The sequence below is a fragment of the Camelus ferus genome, chromosome 16 (genome assembly GCF_009834535.1).
Source record: "Camelus ferus isolate YT-003-E chromosome 16, BCGSAC_Cfer_1.0, whole genome shotgun sequence".
NCBI classification, from domain to species: Eukaryota; Metazoa; Chordata; class Mammalia; order Artiodactyla; family Camelidae; genus Camelus; species Camelus ferus.
Window position 1 is genome coordinate 34,392,047 of NC_045711.1, and position 16,544 is coordinate 34,408,590.

A 16,544-nucleotide genomic window follows, 5' to 3' on the forward strand; every position below is an offset into this window, starting at 1 on the left:
CCCTCTTATTCAACTGCCGGCCTCCTTGAGGCTCTGGGGGTAGTGCCCTCCGCCACCGTCTTTCTTCTCCATCCTGTCCTGCCATCAGGGCAAACCCCCAGCTACAGGTTCACGGCAGACTCAGCAGGAACCTCCCCTCCATCAGCTGTTAGAACTCTCCTTAGTTATCCTATAAATGAGAAACGAGCGAAGCTCCAGCCTAACCCACGCCCTCTGCTACACCAGCTGCTGTCAGTTCTAGCTTTGTTTTGCTTTTGCTCTGAATACCTCTGCGTGCAATTTTCCACTTTTCCTTCTCAGCCTATGTCCCCAGCACGCTGAATGGGGGGGCTGTCCTTTCAAAGACTGAGGGTGGTCCCAAACAAGGGTCTATCCTGTCTTCTCGGACTTGTTGGTGACCATTCACATTGTAGGTGCCACTGCACAACCCAGGTGACCCTCTGTGGGAGACTCTCAATGGCACAGGCTGCTTCCTCCTGCATATCCTTCCCTGGCCAACCTCCCGTCTCGCCCCTTTTATCTTCTCCTATGTCTCTTTCCCTGGCGTGGGCACAGCAGGGAAGGAGCTCTCAGCACAGGGCCTGGCGCTCAGGGGTGCCCCAGAAATGCTGGGTGTACGAATAAAGCTTTTGATACTTGTATGTTGTTTTACTGGCTGTGTTTCTAATTTATTTTTGCTCTTTGTTTCTGTATTCTTATTTCTTAAATTCTTTTTTCCCTACAATAAGAACATAAGTTATATGATGCAGTCTTTAATTTTTTTAAAGTAATAAAAGCATTTAAAATTAAAAACTCCTTTTAACTACAATTTGGGGGCATCACCACATAATGTATGGCATCTGTTACCAAGGTCCTTGGAAAAGGAATTTTCATTTCCAAAGTTAATGAGCAGTGACCAAGGAAAAGTTTTTATTCTTTTTTTTTTTAAGTGGGGGTACTGGGGATAGAACCGAGGACCTCATGCATGCTAAGCATGTGCTCTACCATTGAGTTACATCCACTCCCAAAGAAAGGGTTTTAATTCTCAAGTGTTTGTGGTCAAGTGGCTGACATGCACACAGTGTAGTTCTGGTATACTCCACTGAGCTTAGAGAACAGGTAAGTGCAATTTCTATTTCTCTGTATTTGTAGGTATTTTTCTTTATGGTTTAAATTATTGACATAATATCTGAACTCTTAACAACAGATAAACCCTTTGCCCTACAGTTTAATTCCTAGTATTTATTAACTCCCCTTCAATTCCATGGACTTTCTATGTCCTTTTACCTTTACTATCTACTGGTAACACCTCCAGTCACAATTGTTAGTATCCTTTTTTCCCCCTTTTAGAAATGTTTTTATTGCAGAAAATTTGAGGAGAAAGGAAAAAATACAGAAAAAGAATCATTTAATCTTTTAGCTGATCAGAATCAACCTCTATGAGTCACTATTAGTGTTTTGTTACATTTATCTTTCTTCTATACGGGCTTATTATACAGATAGCAAGCCTAACCTACAAATGTATACAATTTAATTTTTAACTTAATAGTAAACACACATTATTTTTATAATTAGAAAAATCCTTTTCAATGATAATTATTAATGGCTATCTAGTGTTTTATAGTATGGCATCACTATTAATTACCTCTTTGATGTTAGATTTAAATTGTCTTGTTTTGCAATTATAAATAAAGCTCAAGGCTCATTTTTGTGCTTAAAGCTTTTTCTGAATTTTCGGGTCTTTCCTCAGGTTTGAGTATACAGCACTTACTGTATTATCAGGTTCTGTGCGAAGACACAGGGACACAAAGATCTCAAGGTGACCTTCAATCTAGCCCAGAGGAAGGAGACACGAGACCCTTTGGCAGATCACTGATTTAGCAGAATTAAATTGCGAAAACTACGAACAATCCTTCATTATATCCAAAAAGACTGTGCGTGCGGGTTTGCACCCTCACCAGGACGCAATCACATCAATTTCACATCCCTCACGCCTGCAGTGGGCAGTGTTTTTTTAATATGTGTGTGTGCGCACGCGCATGCGTGTGTTTAATGTGTTTTAAATGCTGGTTCCTTGTGTCTGAACTCCCCTCTCCCGCCCCCTCAAAGAACAGGGCTGGGACAAACCTTTGGGGAGCGGGTGCAGGACATAGGGGCTGGCCTGGGCTGGGTCTGAGTTGTCTGAGGAGCCAGGGGCATGGAATCTGAAAATAGGAACAGGGGCAGGACCAGAAGAGGAAAACCAGTCATCAGATCCAGGGTGCATGGGAGGGTCCAGTAGTTGTGGTTAAGGCCAGAGGCGAGTAGGTAAGAATTTGGGGACATGACGTCTCAGCCTGAGCCCTGGGAAGGCTCCCTCAAGATTCTCACAGGCCTGGTGGAGGCTCTGGCCCTGGAAGTTTTAAAAGTATCCTCCCTCCCTTTCCTGCCCCTGCCCCAGGTGATTCTCTTTTGCAGACTCAGGAGAACAGAGGGGGCAGGTGTGCGGATCTGCTGAACTCTGGTCCCTCCTTCCTTCCCTCCTCATCTTTGGTGAATCCAATTGGTTCTATTAAAGTGGCCAAGTGATTATCTGCATTTTTCTTTAAAAGTAATTGTGTTTTGGATTCTTCAAGCAATACATGTTCATTGCAGCAAACCATGAAAACAGAAAAGTACAAAGCAGAAAACAGATGTTTACATTTTTTTTTCCAACCAATGATTTAGATTGATCTGCTGTGGTTTTCAGGCTGCAGGTTGACAAACATGACCATCTCCTGCTCCTCCTTCGATGTGTCAGCTATTCAGGGAGTTGCGGTATTCTTCAGATTTCTTAGCATGTTGTCCTTTTGTAGCCGAATAAACACGTATCGAGCACTGACTGTATGTCTAGAGGCCACAGGGACCCAAAGATTTCCTGGACCTCAAGGAATCTTCAGTCCAGTCATGTTAAATGGCCTTCTGCATGGATCCCAGGTGCCTTCTTTTTTCCTCTTCTCTTTGTTTTTCCTGGAGATTAACGTGCTGATCTTTGTTGTTAAGGCTCAGGTTTTCCTTGTTCCACATAATTCTCCAGGTTTTCCATTGAATTAAGGGGAAGCTGTTACGCCCCTCTCTGCCACTTCCCCACATCTCCTCCCCCAAAAAGCCCAAAGAAAAGTCCCCTTTCTCCTTTAACCCTTCAGTTGCTGTGGACACGCATCTGTGCCCAGCGAGATGCAGCTGGAACCTGGGGCTCCTTCCCACTTTCCGCTCTGAGCATCGAGTCACCTGCCCTCGGCCGCCAGACTCCTCTCCCCCCATGGCCAGGGCTGGGCAGCCTGGGTGGGTTCCTCCCCACTCGGCCCCGTCCTGCTGCTCTCGGCAGAGCTACGAGAACCAGGCCAAATGTGCCCAACCCCTCCAAGCCAACCTTTGATGAACTCAGGGCTGACAGGGGTGCAGCCTGGGCTGGGGGAGATGGTGGGTGTGGCAGAGCCCTGCAGGCTGGGAGACGCTGCTGCTCATGGCTTCCCTCTCACTGTGAAGAGCATGCTGGTCACAGCCCCACAGTCTCCTCAGTGGTGCAGAACTGGCCATGTGGGGTTTTTCTTTTCATTTTTCAAAACAGAGGCAAACTGTGCTATGAAAACAGGGCACACCGGGACCCCTCACAGCACTGAGGGAGGGGTGCGAACGCCTGTGGGAAACATCCACCTTGGAAATCCTCTCCCTGGGGGTCCCTCTGCCCCCAGAGCCTCAAGGAAGGGTCAACTTCAAGCCAGCGCCCCAGCCAGCTGCCCCAGAGCCTCTTCTGGAAGGAGACAGGCATCTTTATGAAGCACAGCCAACACTGCTGGAAGGTAAATGCGGCCCGGGCCCAGCCCTGTGGCCCAAAGACCAGCGGCAATAAGACCCCAAGGGGTGCCCAGACATCCCCGCTGGGCAGAACCCCAAGGATGGGAAAGGCCAGCAGGAGGCCCTGAGGCTCCACAGGGAGCAACGCGCAGGGTTTCCCGGGCAGCGCCGACGCAGACAGAAGGCCCTTAGGACCCCCTCCCTCTGCGGTGACCCAGGTCCCGGCCAACAGTGATTCATACAATCAGAAGTGTGGAGGCCCTGGCTGGGGGTTCCCGACTGAGAAGGAAACGTTGGCTCAGGGTTCTGCAGAGCTCCCCCTGCCCACCAGGAGGCTCACTGCCCCGAAAATGGCCCAGCCCGGAAGGCCCAACACATCCGTGGTCTCAAGAGTGGGGTCCTGGTCCCCACACACTCTCTTCTCCCCTCTCCGTTCCCCTCCCTGGTGCTGGGTGGGGAGGGCTGTTACGGGCTGAATTGTGTGCCCCCCAAATTCATATGCTGAAGTCCTAACTCCCAGTACCTCCGAATGGAACTGTATTTGGAACAGGGTCCTAAAGAGGTCATTAAGTTAAAATGAGCTCATTAGGTTGAGCCCTAATCCAGTACAACTTGTGTCCTTATAAGAAGAGGTTGGGACATGGAGACAGCCAGAGAAAGGCCACGTGAGGACATGGGGAGTAGGTGGCATCTGCAAGCCAAGGACAGAGGCCCCCGAAGAAACCAACCCTGCCGACAAGACCCTGACCTCGGACTTCTGGCCTCCAGAACCATAAGGAAATACATTTCTGTTGGATAAGCCGCCCAGGCTGTGGTATTTTGTATGTCAACCCTAGGAAACTCACACGACAGGACAAGGAGAGGAGGTATGGGGTCCAGGCCGTCCCCATTTCCCTCCACCGCAGGCTCTTGGAAGCTCATTTTCTCCACCTTTGCAAGACCCAAAGATCTCACGAGCACCAACTTGCCCCTGGAAAATCAGTTGTTCAAATGGAATCACCAATTTCCCCAGAACTGGGACCTAAACAAATGCCCAACGAACGCCAGACATGCCCATGTATAGACTGGTTGTGTCACGTCCTAAACACAAGGCAGTGGGGGAGCCCCTGTGGATGCCCGGCTCTGAGAACCCCCAGGTCATGGAGCTACACCCCTGTAATCTCTGATCTGTCCAACCTGCAGGGTCCAAAGCGCAGGAGGGACGACCAGGTACTCTCTCTCCCCTGAGTGGGACACTCATGGCCTGGTGGTGACCCCAGTAAAGAACTGAACCGTAACCCACTGTCTCTCCTTGAAGAGGTTGGGGAGGGGACTGTACTATGGAGGGTGAGGGCACTCGCCCACCTCCACCCCAGGTGTGGGGACCCTCACGCCTTCTCCTGGCGTCCTCCGCACGCCCTTACCTTCCCACCTCCCGGCTGGTGCTTCAGGTTTTCGGTGGAGCCGATCTTGGACCTGACATTCTTCAGGTCTGGCATGGGCCCAGGGGCAGCCTGCAGGCGGCTCTTGGCTGCAGATGGCGACTTGGGTGGAGTGCGGACCACTGCCACCTTCTTGGGCTCCCGGGTGGGTGGGGTTGGCAGGGATGGGGTGCGGGAGCGGCTGCCTGGAGTGCCTGGGGAGCCTGGGCTGCTGTAGCCACTGCGGTCCCCAGATTTCCCAGAATCACCTGGAAAGGAAGGAGGGAGTGAGGCCAGGACCCAGGCTGGGTGGGAATAGGAGAAGAGCTATCAGTCCTGGGGTCCATTTCCAGGTTCAGGGCTGGATCAGGTTAGTGGGAACAAGGTTGGAAGCTCGTCCAAACCAGCAAGAGGCTGCCCTTAATCCCATTATGGAGGAAATGTCTCCTCTTCCCAGCCTTGCTGCTTTGGGACGGCGATACCCTTCTTCCCAGGGAAGCAACAGAGTGATTGCCAAGGATCACCCAGTACCCCTTTTCCCAGAGGGCGACTAACTCTGCTCCGAGGCCATGGGGTCAGGAGAGGCTCCTGATAGCTGTGCGGCCTCAGGCAAGTCCCTTCCCCTCTCTGAGCTCAGGGGCTTCAACTTGAAAAGGGAAATAATTGAGATGCCTGCAGTGAGTGAGGCCAGGCAGGGATACATGGCCTCTTCCCTGAATAAGGACGATGTAATGACGGGCCAGGGGCCACCCTTGTCTGGATCCATTAGACTCTTTAACCACTGAGTGAACTTTAAGCTGTTCAACAGGTTCAAGACCCCTTTTCCCCCAGACCCCCGCCCAGCATCCCAACTCCTCTGAGGTACCTGGGCTCCAGAACGGTATGCTGCCTCGTGTCCATCTGTCCCTGGCTCTCCAAACAAGCCATGGGGCTTCATGCTGCCCTGCCCTCCCCAAGAACACCCTTCCCCCCACGCCCATGCACAGCAAAGAGCAATACACCTTTCCAGACTCAATGCGGGGGCAAGCCCTCCAGGAAGGCTGCTGGGACCACCTCTCTTCCAGCAGGCCCAGCCCTGGGCTCCCTAACACACTTCTCTTCCTGTACTTCTCACCCCCATCACACTTTAATAGTTTGCTATTCGTCTGCCTCTTGGATCTGTGTTTCACCAAGTGTGGCCCAGGCACTCCTGTGTCGGAATCCCCGGAGCTGCCAGCCACGGGGGTGTGGGACCTGTAAGATGCGGATTTCCAGGCCCCTTCGAGCCCTGATAGGACAGAATCTCTAGGGGAGGGGCCTGCAAAACTGGTGCTTCCCTTGCTCTTGGGGATTGTTAAGCAGACTCAAGTCTGAGAGCCCCTGGGCTGGATTCTGTGCCCGGGTGGTGGTCTAGCTTCGCCCCTGCTCTCAGGCCCTCCAGTGATGCCCCCGCCCCAGGAACCATCTGTACCAAACAGGGACCTGCCGGGCACCAAGCTGGAGAAGGGCAGCTCTTTGTTGGAAGCCATGTGCAACAAAAGAGGCAACTTCTCTTGTCAAGGGGAGAGTGAACCCTGAGGGTTTTAGGTTTGAATCTGTGTCTGTTGGAAATCTCTCAAGGTGTCAAGCTCTGTGGCAACAGGACAAGTGAAGCCTCCGGGCTGGGCACACCCACCCCCTGCCGGCCCTCTATCCCTCACCCACAGCACACAGGCCGGCCAGTGGACTTGGTGGTGGCCTCAAATCCTTTCTGCGCCACTGAACTGCAGAGGGAATTCAGGCAAGTCACTCAGCCTCCCTAAGCCTGTGTCCTCATCTGAAGATGTGGGGGCTGGGGCTGGAGCCCACCGTGCTGGGCTTTGGGGAATGGATGCAATAACAGGTGAAGGGCCCAGCACAGTGACTATCGTCCACAGGGTGCATGTTTAATAAATGCCAGTGTGGATCTCACACCTGACTTGGTTAAGGACAGTCCAAACCTCCAGCACCCACAAACAGCTGGAGGTGCCTGCTCCCCTGGCCCCACCCCACAGCGCTGGGTGGTGAGAACACACAGGATTAGAAAGGCCCATCAGACAGGCACATCTGCACAAACCACACACAAGAAGAGGCGCAGGAATTCTGTTTGTTCCAACTTCAGGCTCAGCATGGGAAGCTACGTTTCAGAAGCAGATCCTCCCAGCTCTAAGAACGTAAGCCAACCAGCAGCCAGGTGTGCAAAGGGGCTGACCCCGCTGGGCGAAGCAGACTCAGAATTACCTTGCTCAGATTTTGCCCCTGCAGAGGGTGGTTTTTTCTGCACTTGCTTGGTAGCTTAAAAAGAAAAATCCACAGAAAGCCTCATTATCGTCAAGCTTAAGCAGGACTTAAGAGCCTGTTTCACGCTGCAGGCGCCCAGCCATGCCCGGCCAGGCCATCCACAGAGGCGAGCAGGGCAGGGAATGGGCTCAGGGAGCAGGGGCCCCGTCTGGCAGGAAGCAAGGCCAAGGAGACCACAGGGAAGACCCCAGAGCTTACTCCTGTATCATATACATTCTATACAAGAGGAGAAACACTACAGGAGGAAACCAACCAGCTGGCCTTAACGAGCAGCCATCCTTGCAGGCACCATCCTACGGCAAGCTCGCTAAACACCACGGCAAAGACACACGGCAGACGAGGGCTGTGAGCAGCCACCCCGGGCCAAGGAGCAGCAGCGACACCGGGCAGCAGCCCAGGCCTCACGCACGGCCTGTACCAGCTCCCCGGGCGCCGAGCACTGCCCTGGAGCCAAGGCAGATCACACACCCTGAGTCATGCAGAATCTCAACCCAGTTGCCTGGGATAGTCACCAGGGCAGGGGGACAGAGATGCTCAGCCTGGCTGTCCCCACTGGAAACTAAAATAGCTCTTTGAAGCCTTGCCTGGTACTCAGAGCTGAGTGGGTTGTACCCACAAGAACCCAGGGCAACAGGCTCAGTGAAGACCCTCAGGTTCTATCAGAAGGTCCCTAACATCCCAGTAAGTTAGCGGGGGCTGCACCCTGTGTGAGGTCCCTGTAGTGACCTATCCAGGCTGCTATCTCCGGAGAGCCAGTGCCACGCCATCTCATTTGGGGGCTAAAAACACCTCCCCAGGGCCCTGAACTTGGGGTCGGAGAAGCTCAAAAAAGCCCCCTTTTCGTCACTTATGAGTCACGTGATGCCGTTTTCCTCATGTTTAAAACGCTGGTCAGACTTAGTTGTGCAAACTCTCAGAGCCTTGATTTCTTCACTGATAAAACGTGGAAAATTCAAGATCTAGCTCAGAAAATTAGAAGAATTAGACAGAAAATGAATATTAGTGCTCAGTGCAGGCGTCGATCAGCTACAGGAGGTTAATTGTAGAGAGCTCTTCCCCAGCTCTGATGCCAGAGAACATCCTTCTTACCAGAGCCGGGCGGAGTCTTCGGGCTGGGCGTGGTTTTTGCTGGAATCCTGGTGGCGTTGGCAGGGCCCTTCTGCCCAGAAGGGGCCGCTCCCCGAGATGTGGCGATCTTTGTTCCAGGTTTACCATCCGCCCCCTGTAAACCAAAGCACCGGAGAGTGGTTTTCACAATTGGGAAAGGTTCCTGCCACTGGTGTCAATGCCAGCCCCACTCTACCACCTAGACTCAAAACAAAGCTAAGATTGGGGTGACCCTTTGCCGACCAAATGCCTGTACATCACAGAGTCTGCCAGGCACACAAATCCACAGCCCCTCCCAAATGCCAAGCGTCCTGACTACTGTTTCCTCCTGGAAGAACTGTTTACATGAGTTATCCGCACAAGTTGAGCTCACGTATTTAATAAAAAGTCAACAGAGCTTATAGCGATGATCAGCTTCATTATCCACCCAGTGTCGGGGGGTGGGGGGCAGGACATCTGCAGACCCTTCCTATGAGGACAGACATCGTTCTGACTCCCCCAGGGATTTATCTGACTGGCGGTGGTTGGTGTCAGAGGCACTTGGAGGCTTTGTAGAACCTGACCAAGAGTGGTAACAGAGCTCAGTCCTATTCTTCTGTTCTCTCCCAAACAAGCGTGAGGGTTCAGTAACTCCTCAGGTGTGCTAAGAGCCCTTAGTGGTGAACTCCAGTGGCAATTAGCAAACCAGGCAGAGGTGGAGCGCAGGTGCACAAGCACTGTCAGCTGACCCGGGACGGTGACTGGGTCTGGGGACCCGGTCAATGACCTTGACACACAACACAAACTCAAAATAGAAACTGACATTAACTGAGGACTACAAGATGGTTCAGGAGGGAGTGAACTGGTTGGACAGGCATGGCTGCAGAGGGATGCTGTCCAACCCAAACAAGGCAATCTGGAAGCACTCCCAGTTACCAAAACCGGGAATGGACAAAGGAGCCCAAACAGAGAGGTGATTTTCAAACTGAGGTGCCCCCCGGTGCCTTAGGGGCTGCTGCTACCAGGGACTAAGGTGAGCGGGGAAGGATAGCGCTGTGTCCGCTTTCCCCCGCTTCAGCCAGAATTTTAACTGTTCTACACGGTGCTTCCAGGTAAAAGCTTATCTGAAGAAAGGTCCCTGCAGCTAGAACAGCACACATTTGAAAACCACAGTAGAGCAGCCTGATTCTTTCCAAAGGTGGTTTCCTTACCTTGACTTTCATCTCCTTTGCTCCAGAACTGCCAGTTCGGGGTGTGACAGAAGAGACGTGTTTAGGAGAGGAAGATGGCTCTGGGCACACAGCAGGGCTGGAGGGTTTGATCAAAGGGTCTGAGCTACCAGGAGTGGGGCGTTTAGGGCTAAGGCAAGGCCTATTTTTCAGGGTTTTAGCAGAGGAAGGTGTGGATGTCTTAAACATAAACATAAATAAAATCAAAATAAAAGTCAGCACATGGGGGAAAGAACAAACTGAAAAAGGACAGTAACTAAAACATAAATAAGGCAGGTAATGGTTTAAAGCCATGATCTCCAAACTGTTTGGATCATGTACCCTTATCAGTCCTTCTTATCAGGAAGAACAGAAAGTGACCAGGCATCTCATGTGCTCGTAGGTATTCACCAGCTAACACATATACTACGATGCTAACATACCACGTACATGATAAAACTTACGTATGACAGAACTTTTAAAAGAGAAGATGAAAAATGGAGACATGCTCTACTATGTTCTTTCTCCAGCCCCCTGGATCTACTTGGGCCCCCCACTTTGGAGAATACTGGTTTAAAGGTGTCTCATGCCCAAAGAGTCGATAGAGATTACCAAAAATATATGATTCTTAGGATGTTTCTCAAGAAAACATCTCCAGTGTTTCATGGGTATAAGCGTCCCACCTTCTGCTCAATTCCAGTTGGGGAGCTCATGCTGGCCCCCTAACCCTAGCCCTCTTCCATCACATCACACTGCTAGAATCATCCTTGCTAACATCAGGACTATGCCTGCCCCAGGTCTTGGAGATTCTGACCTCTCTCACACCTGTGCTTGCACGCAGGGACGTGAGTGCGCTTTCTGATTAAAGTCCCCAAACTGAGCACTCTCTGGTGAATCATAATCTAGCCAGTGTTTACTCCTGAACACGACCCACCTAAGGAAACAGCCTGGGTGAGGCAGACGGCCAGTGGGACAGGTGTCTGGGAGCCGGATGACCTCACAGAGATGCATGTGATGGGTGGGACTGGTACCCGTGGTTTGTCCTGACTGCCTCTAGGGGACTTTGACCAGGATGCTTGGCCCTGGTGGAGAAGGGTGGTCTGGGAGGGGGAGGGGCCATGCCTTCAGGAATAAAACTGCAAGGCCAAGTCCAGAGGTGTTCCAGAGAGGGGGTCAGAGCTACAGAGCAGGGTCCTGACCCAAGACTTCGTTAGGCTTAGAAGGTTTGTTTTCTTGTTATCCCTGGGACACAGCCAGCCTTGGGGAGGAAGAGGGCAAGATGGACGGAGCAGGAATGTGAGGGCAGGGATGCAGGCTGAGGCCCTGGGGCTGCTGACAAGAAAAGCTGAGGGTGGGTACTGGCAACCCCTTGTTCCCCAGCTGCACAAGTCCCCGTCAGCTGGCAGTGCTCCCAAAGTTGGTGAGAGATTGGACCCCTCACTGTAAGGCCATGAGCAACTCCAGGACTGGGACATCTTACGGACGGATGAATGAACAGAAGGCATGCCGGCATGAGGCCGGGATTCTCCTAAGTGGGCATCGTGACTGGCAAGGAGCTATTGCTCCCCTCACCAAGTTCCCACGGAACCCTCAGCTATCCCACTAGGGTCCTGTGATGGTGAACCCTGACTTCCCACAGGGCAGGCACTCCGGGGAGCGACCCTCAACACACATGACCAAGCTCTCAGGGCTTCTATTCTGCATCTGAGAACTCCATCAGGCCTGAGGACTGGTAAGACCCAGGCAGCACGACTGTGGGGCATTTTAAATACCTTTAAGCAAAACAGGTCTTCATCTAGGGCCCCAGTGAGATTTTCCAGGGAAATCACTACTGTGCAGTTACGGGAACTTTTCCGAGATGCACAGTCACTGAGGAGAGTAAACTATAGCTGGAAGGGACGGGCGTGTCCTGGGTGCAGTTTTGGTGGCGAGCAGTTTTCTGTTCCTGGTGGGGTTTCTGAAGACTGGCTGGCAGAGCTCAGGACGGCATCTACCGCCTACGGCCCAGGGGTCCACTCGGCATGTAGGGTGCGGGTCAGCCCCGCTCCAAGCTGGGCAGCAACTACGCCGATCGGCTCAGAGCTCCCGGACCAGCTTGTCTCCCCGGGCTCCTGGGGCTTTGCCTGTGCTGTCCCCCCCTCCTCAGAATGGACTTTCTCAACACCCCCTTCATGCTCCCTTCACGGCCTGCTCACAGGTCCTCTCTTCCAGGGCTTTTCCAGAACCCTCTGTGTCAGGTGGCAGATCACTGCTTTACTAACATCTCTCAGCCCCCTAAGTAAATAGTATTTTCAAGGTAAACCTTAAACAGATCCGTGCGCATGTGTGTGTGTACATGTATATACATATGCTGAGCCTAGACCTGTAGTGGGAAGCATAAAATGTACAAAATTCAAACTTTATTGCAGAAAATTCAAACATACCTTCATTCACCATGAACATCTTAATTTAGACTATGCTTATGTGACTGCAAGTAGAAGCATTAATTAATTCCTTAATCTGCTGACTGTCCTTCCCAGTCATAAGTATCAGCAGATAAATGCCAGAATTTTAAAAGTTTGCAAAAAACACCACGCACTTTGAATGACACTTCTGTGACAACCGCTCCCCACCGTTATATATAAAGATTAATTCAGAAACAAAGCACAGCATCTCGATCGACTTGCTGCCGGCAGAGAGGTTTCATGACTTTCTCAGCTTACCTTGGTTTTTTTGTCATCGGGTCCAGTTCCATCTTTGCCTTTACTGACCATGCGAGCTGATAAAATATAAGATGAGAGTGTATGTTACACCCATTAGCGCAACTCAGAAAAAACCTGGTGTAGTGAAGCTGATTTCTTGGGATCCGTACAACATGTTTTGCTCAGTTGGGCAGGTGGAAGCCCAGTTGATTTTCTTTCCCCTTGAATCTGTTAGGCCTCTGGTTGTTAGTATCAACACAGCACACTGGGGACAATGCTCAAAGCACCCTGACAAGAGGGGGCAGCAAGCTGGCTGAGGGCGGGGACATGCAGAGGGGATGTAGCGGAAACTATTTGGGGCACACGGGGGCACGGGGTGGGCAGGGAAGGAGATGGTGCAGACCCACCTCTCATAGGCTCCCTCCCTGCTCTCTGCTGGGGTCAGCCTCCCCCAGCTGGGGCCAACCTCACTCCAAAGAGGGGCAGCTGGAAGCCCTGGGGCCATGGATGGGGCAGCTCAGCCAGGCTCCAGCCCCCATGGCAGGACCCCTTGCTCATACTGTCACCCAAGGGTCAGGGGGAATGGGTTGTTTACCCAGAGCCTGTCCATCACTAATGGGGGCTTCGGTGATCAGCCCCAGATGGCTGTCCAGCGAGCCCATCCCACCCCTGACCCAACCCTGGAAGGTCTTCTCACCACCTACAGGCCCTCCCAAGGGGCTGATCCTTGCCATTTCCCCAAATTAGCTACAAACTGTCTACCAGCAAACATCCCATAGACAACTTCTGGACTTTAGCACCAAACCACTGATGGCTTTTGTGTTTAGAAAGCCACACCCCTTGGTGAGACCAATCCACCTGTCTACCAGCAGCACCTCTAATTCACTCTTCCCTTTGATTGACATTCATTATTGAAAACTGATTATAGATTTTTGTCTTTGGTTTCAATATCCTATTCCCCTGCCCCAAGGACAATGGGGCTGCTTGGAGCTTCTCTCTGGCTACTGGAGACCAGATTTCCGAATGACCAGCACCGATGATCTAGCCCAGAGGTCTTCAAACTTTACTATGCAGCAGAACCATTGGGTGAGGTCCCTAAAATGCACATTCCCGGGATCACCCAGACACTGTAAGCCTAAGACAGGGCCCAGGAATCTGCACTTTAATAAAAGCCCTTGGTGGACCTGATTCACATCCTTTGCCCAAATGCCCAGCATCATCTATGTCACACATAAAAACCATCTACAGATCAGCATTTCCCAATTTGGGTATCACTGAGCAAGCCCTCTTTCAGGAGATGTTAGCAGGTGGGATCAAATAAATCTGGGAAATGAGTACTATGAATCTTTCTCAGAGGATCACAATATACATTTGAATGTTAAAGGGTCTCACAAGTCCTGCCACAGCAAACTCTGTTTAACTTTGTTTAGCCTGTTTTTTCCCAAACTAATTGGACCATGGAACTCTTTTTAACCTGGACACACCTATCAACATCCAGTGGACCAATATTCAATAAAACACAAACTCAAGAAATATTGTTATAATCTGTCATCGCCATTATTTGTCCCATATTATTTTGGACTTTAGGATATTTTAAAATAGGATTTTTTTCCTGTCTTAAATTTTAAATACAGATTCCTTTATCTGTGATATTTCAAAGTTTTTGCGACAAGCAGAATCTCATCAACACTTAACAGATGTCTGCAATTGACAGGTTAAGTAGCTTTAATTTCTGGGGCCCCGCAAATAATTCTAAAATGCTACAGGACCTAAACCTATGAATGTACGCAACTTGTGGCTATGCGGCTTCCTCTGGGGTATAAACTGTCTTCTTCCCGACAGGACCCAGAGACCCCGACACTTGGGCAACTCCCCTCCCACTTCTCCAGCTCCCGAAGGGCTGCTGCGGTCCTGGTTTTCAGGGCTCAAGATGGAGCGGGACTGAGACCCCTGCAATCCCAGCACAGGGACTGCCTGGGCTCTGCAGACGGAGAAAGAGGTACTTTCTTTGACAAGGAAGATTTTGTTTCTGCTCACGGCCTCTCCTGCCACAGGCAGTGCGGGTTGGGGGTTGTTGGGCCAAAGGCTCAGCACGGCTCTGGGCCACCCCCAGATGCTTGTGTGTGTCGCCTGCTACATGCAATGTGCTGTCCACCGACAGAGCAGCAGGAGACAGGCACGTGCCCTGAGTCTCTGAGCGAGGAGGGCACACTTCTGGAAGGCACTGTGGTTAGAGGGAAGTGCCTTTTAGAGCAGACCTACCTGGATTCTGAACCTGGCTCCATCACATGCTACTCAATGACCTCCAACAACGTACTTGACCTCTCTGACCCCGTTTCCTCCTCTGCAAAGTGGGGCTAATCATGCCCACTTGGGAGGGTTCCAGACAATGAATTTAAGGCACTTAACAAGCCCTCAAAAGTGGGAGCACCTGCTACCCTGTCTGTAGTGTGCAGCCCACCAACCCCTGGTGGGCCAGTGGAACCTTACGGATAAATCAAGTGGCAGAGAAGTGATCAGGGCAGAAAGCACCTGGCAGGGGTGCTGGTGACATGCAAAACGGCGGGCAAGCGTGAGAGGGACATGAGCTACCAGAGCCTGAGTGGCAGGAGGAGGCCAGGAGGGTGAGCAGAGGCCCAGGCGGCCGGCTTAGTGGCTGTCCCTGGGAGCGGCTGGAGCCAAGGAGGGGCTGGAAGCTCAGTGGCAGTGCCCACAGCCGGGGTGGCACACGAGGTCGCCGGGCAGCTGCGAAGAAGCTCAAGACACAGACCTTTGAGTTGAGGAACCCGGCTGACGGGTTTTCCTGGCAGGCCAGCTGCAGGCTGCTTTTCAGACGGTTCTGGAAGTTCAGTCTTTTTTGTGTCCTCGCCCTCAGAGGGGCCCCGGGGCTCTTGCTCCTCTCCAGGGGCCCCGGGAAGTGCAGCCCCTTCCAAATCCACCTCTGACCGTCCCTGTTCCTTCTGTGCATTGGCTTTGATTTCCACGTGGAACGTGAACTCGGGGGGCCTGTCATGACCTTCCGCCGGGGGGCCCTCGCCGGGCCCTTCAGGTTCTGAGACCCGGGTCTCTGTGGAAACTTTGGAGAGGAAATCGACAGGGAGGGGGATGGCACCCTGGGCTGGGAGACCTGCAATGCCAGTGGTTTCTCTGGAAACTGCCCGGGGGGGTGGCCCGCCCTGGGTTGGGGGGCTCTGCTGACCTGGAGAGACCTGGGAGGGAGAGGAGTCCTGGGGCGAGGACTCATCGATGTCTCGGTCTTCATCCACCTCCTTGCCCCCCAGCCTCTCTTTGCCCTGGTCCTCCTTCAGAGGTGGCCCCTCCTGGGGCAGGTCTCCCAAAAGCTGGCGCTCCAACAGCTCAGAGCCCTGGCGGCTTCTCTCTGCGTCCTCAAGTTCTATCCCTGAAGGCTGGTGTGTGGCCTCTCTGGGGCCTTCAGGCAGGATGGGAGCCCCCGGCACGTTGGACATGTGCTGGTGGATCAGACCTGGGGTCCCCAGGCCCATGGCCTCACCTCCATGGTGCCCCGGCTCCCTGAGGAAACTTTCCTGCACAACCTCGACACTCTCAGGCTCGGTCTGGAGATATCCAGGGGAGGCGGGCTTCAGAAAGGCCAGACCCTCCCCTGGTTTTGGTCCCGACTCCTGGTGTGGCTGAGGGCCTCCTGGTGGAGGAGGCAGTTGGCAGATGGGATGATGCTTCTCCCCCAGAGGCAGCACGGATACCCCAGAAGCTTCTCGGCCGAGTCCAGGCTGAACCTGAGAGCTAAGCTCACTGACCAGGGGCCTCTCAGGTGCTTCCCTCTGCTGGCCTGGAATTCTCCACTCCTCTGGGTTTGAAGAGGCAATGTTGGCAAAAGGTTAGCAAGAGTGCATTAACTGTTTGAGAGGGAACACACTCTCGAAAGAAGAAAAGGACATTTAAGCGGCATCTCAAGCCCACCTAACCAAGAAAAGGAGCCCACACTCTGGGTTCATCCTTGTTGCTTTCCTTTGCTCAGAAGGAGAGCTCTCTTGGTCTGTCTGACACCAATTCGCTGGGTGACCTTGGGTGAGCAACTCCCCTCTCTGGGCCTCAGT

At 52.4% G+C, this 16,544-nt stretch overlaps 1 protein-coding gene across 20 annotated transcripts in view; it reads right to left on the reverse strand.

The window, feature by feature from the left end:
* MAPT (microtubule associated protein tau) overlaps nt 1–16,544 on the reverse strand; it is a 102,788-nt gene that overhangs the window by 18,850 nt on the left and 67,394 nt on the right. For 6 of the 20 annotated variants that reach the window (XM_014552986.2, XM_014552988.2, XM_006177363.3 and 3 more), the window contains 3 exons: nt 12,490–12,545; nt 8,583–8,715; nt 5,199–5,464 (listed from right to left, as the gene is read on the reverse strand). In XM_014552986.2, coding sequence (XP_014408472.1) covers nt 5,199–5,464; nt 8,583–8,715; nt 12,490–12,545 — 455 coding nt within the window. Of the gene's footprint in view, nt 1–5,198; nt 5,465–7,433; nt 7,488–8,582; nt 8,716–9,790; nt 9,989–12,489; nt 12,546–15,238; nt 16,295–16,544 lie in introns of all 20 variants that reach the window. The other 14 variants (XM_032457175.1, XM_032457173.1, XM_032457170.1 and 11 more) reach the window with 9 other exon arrangements.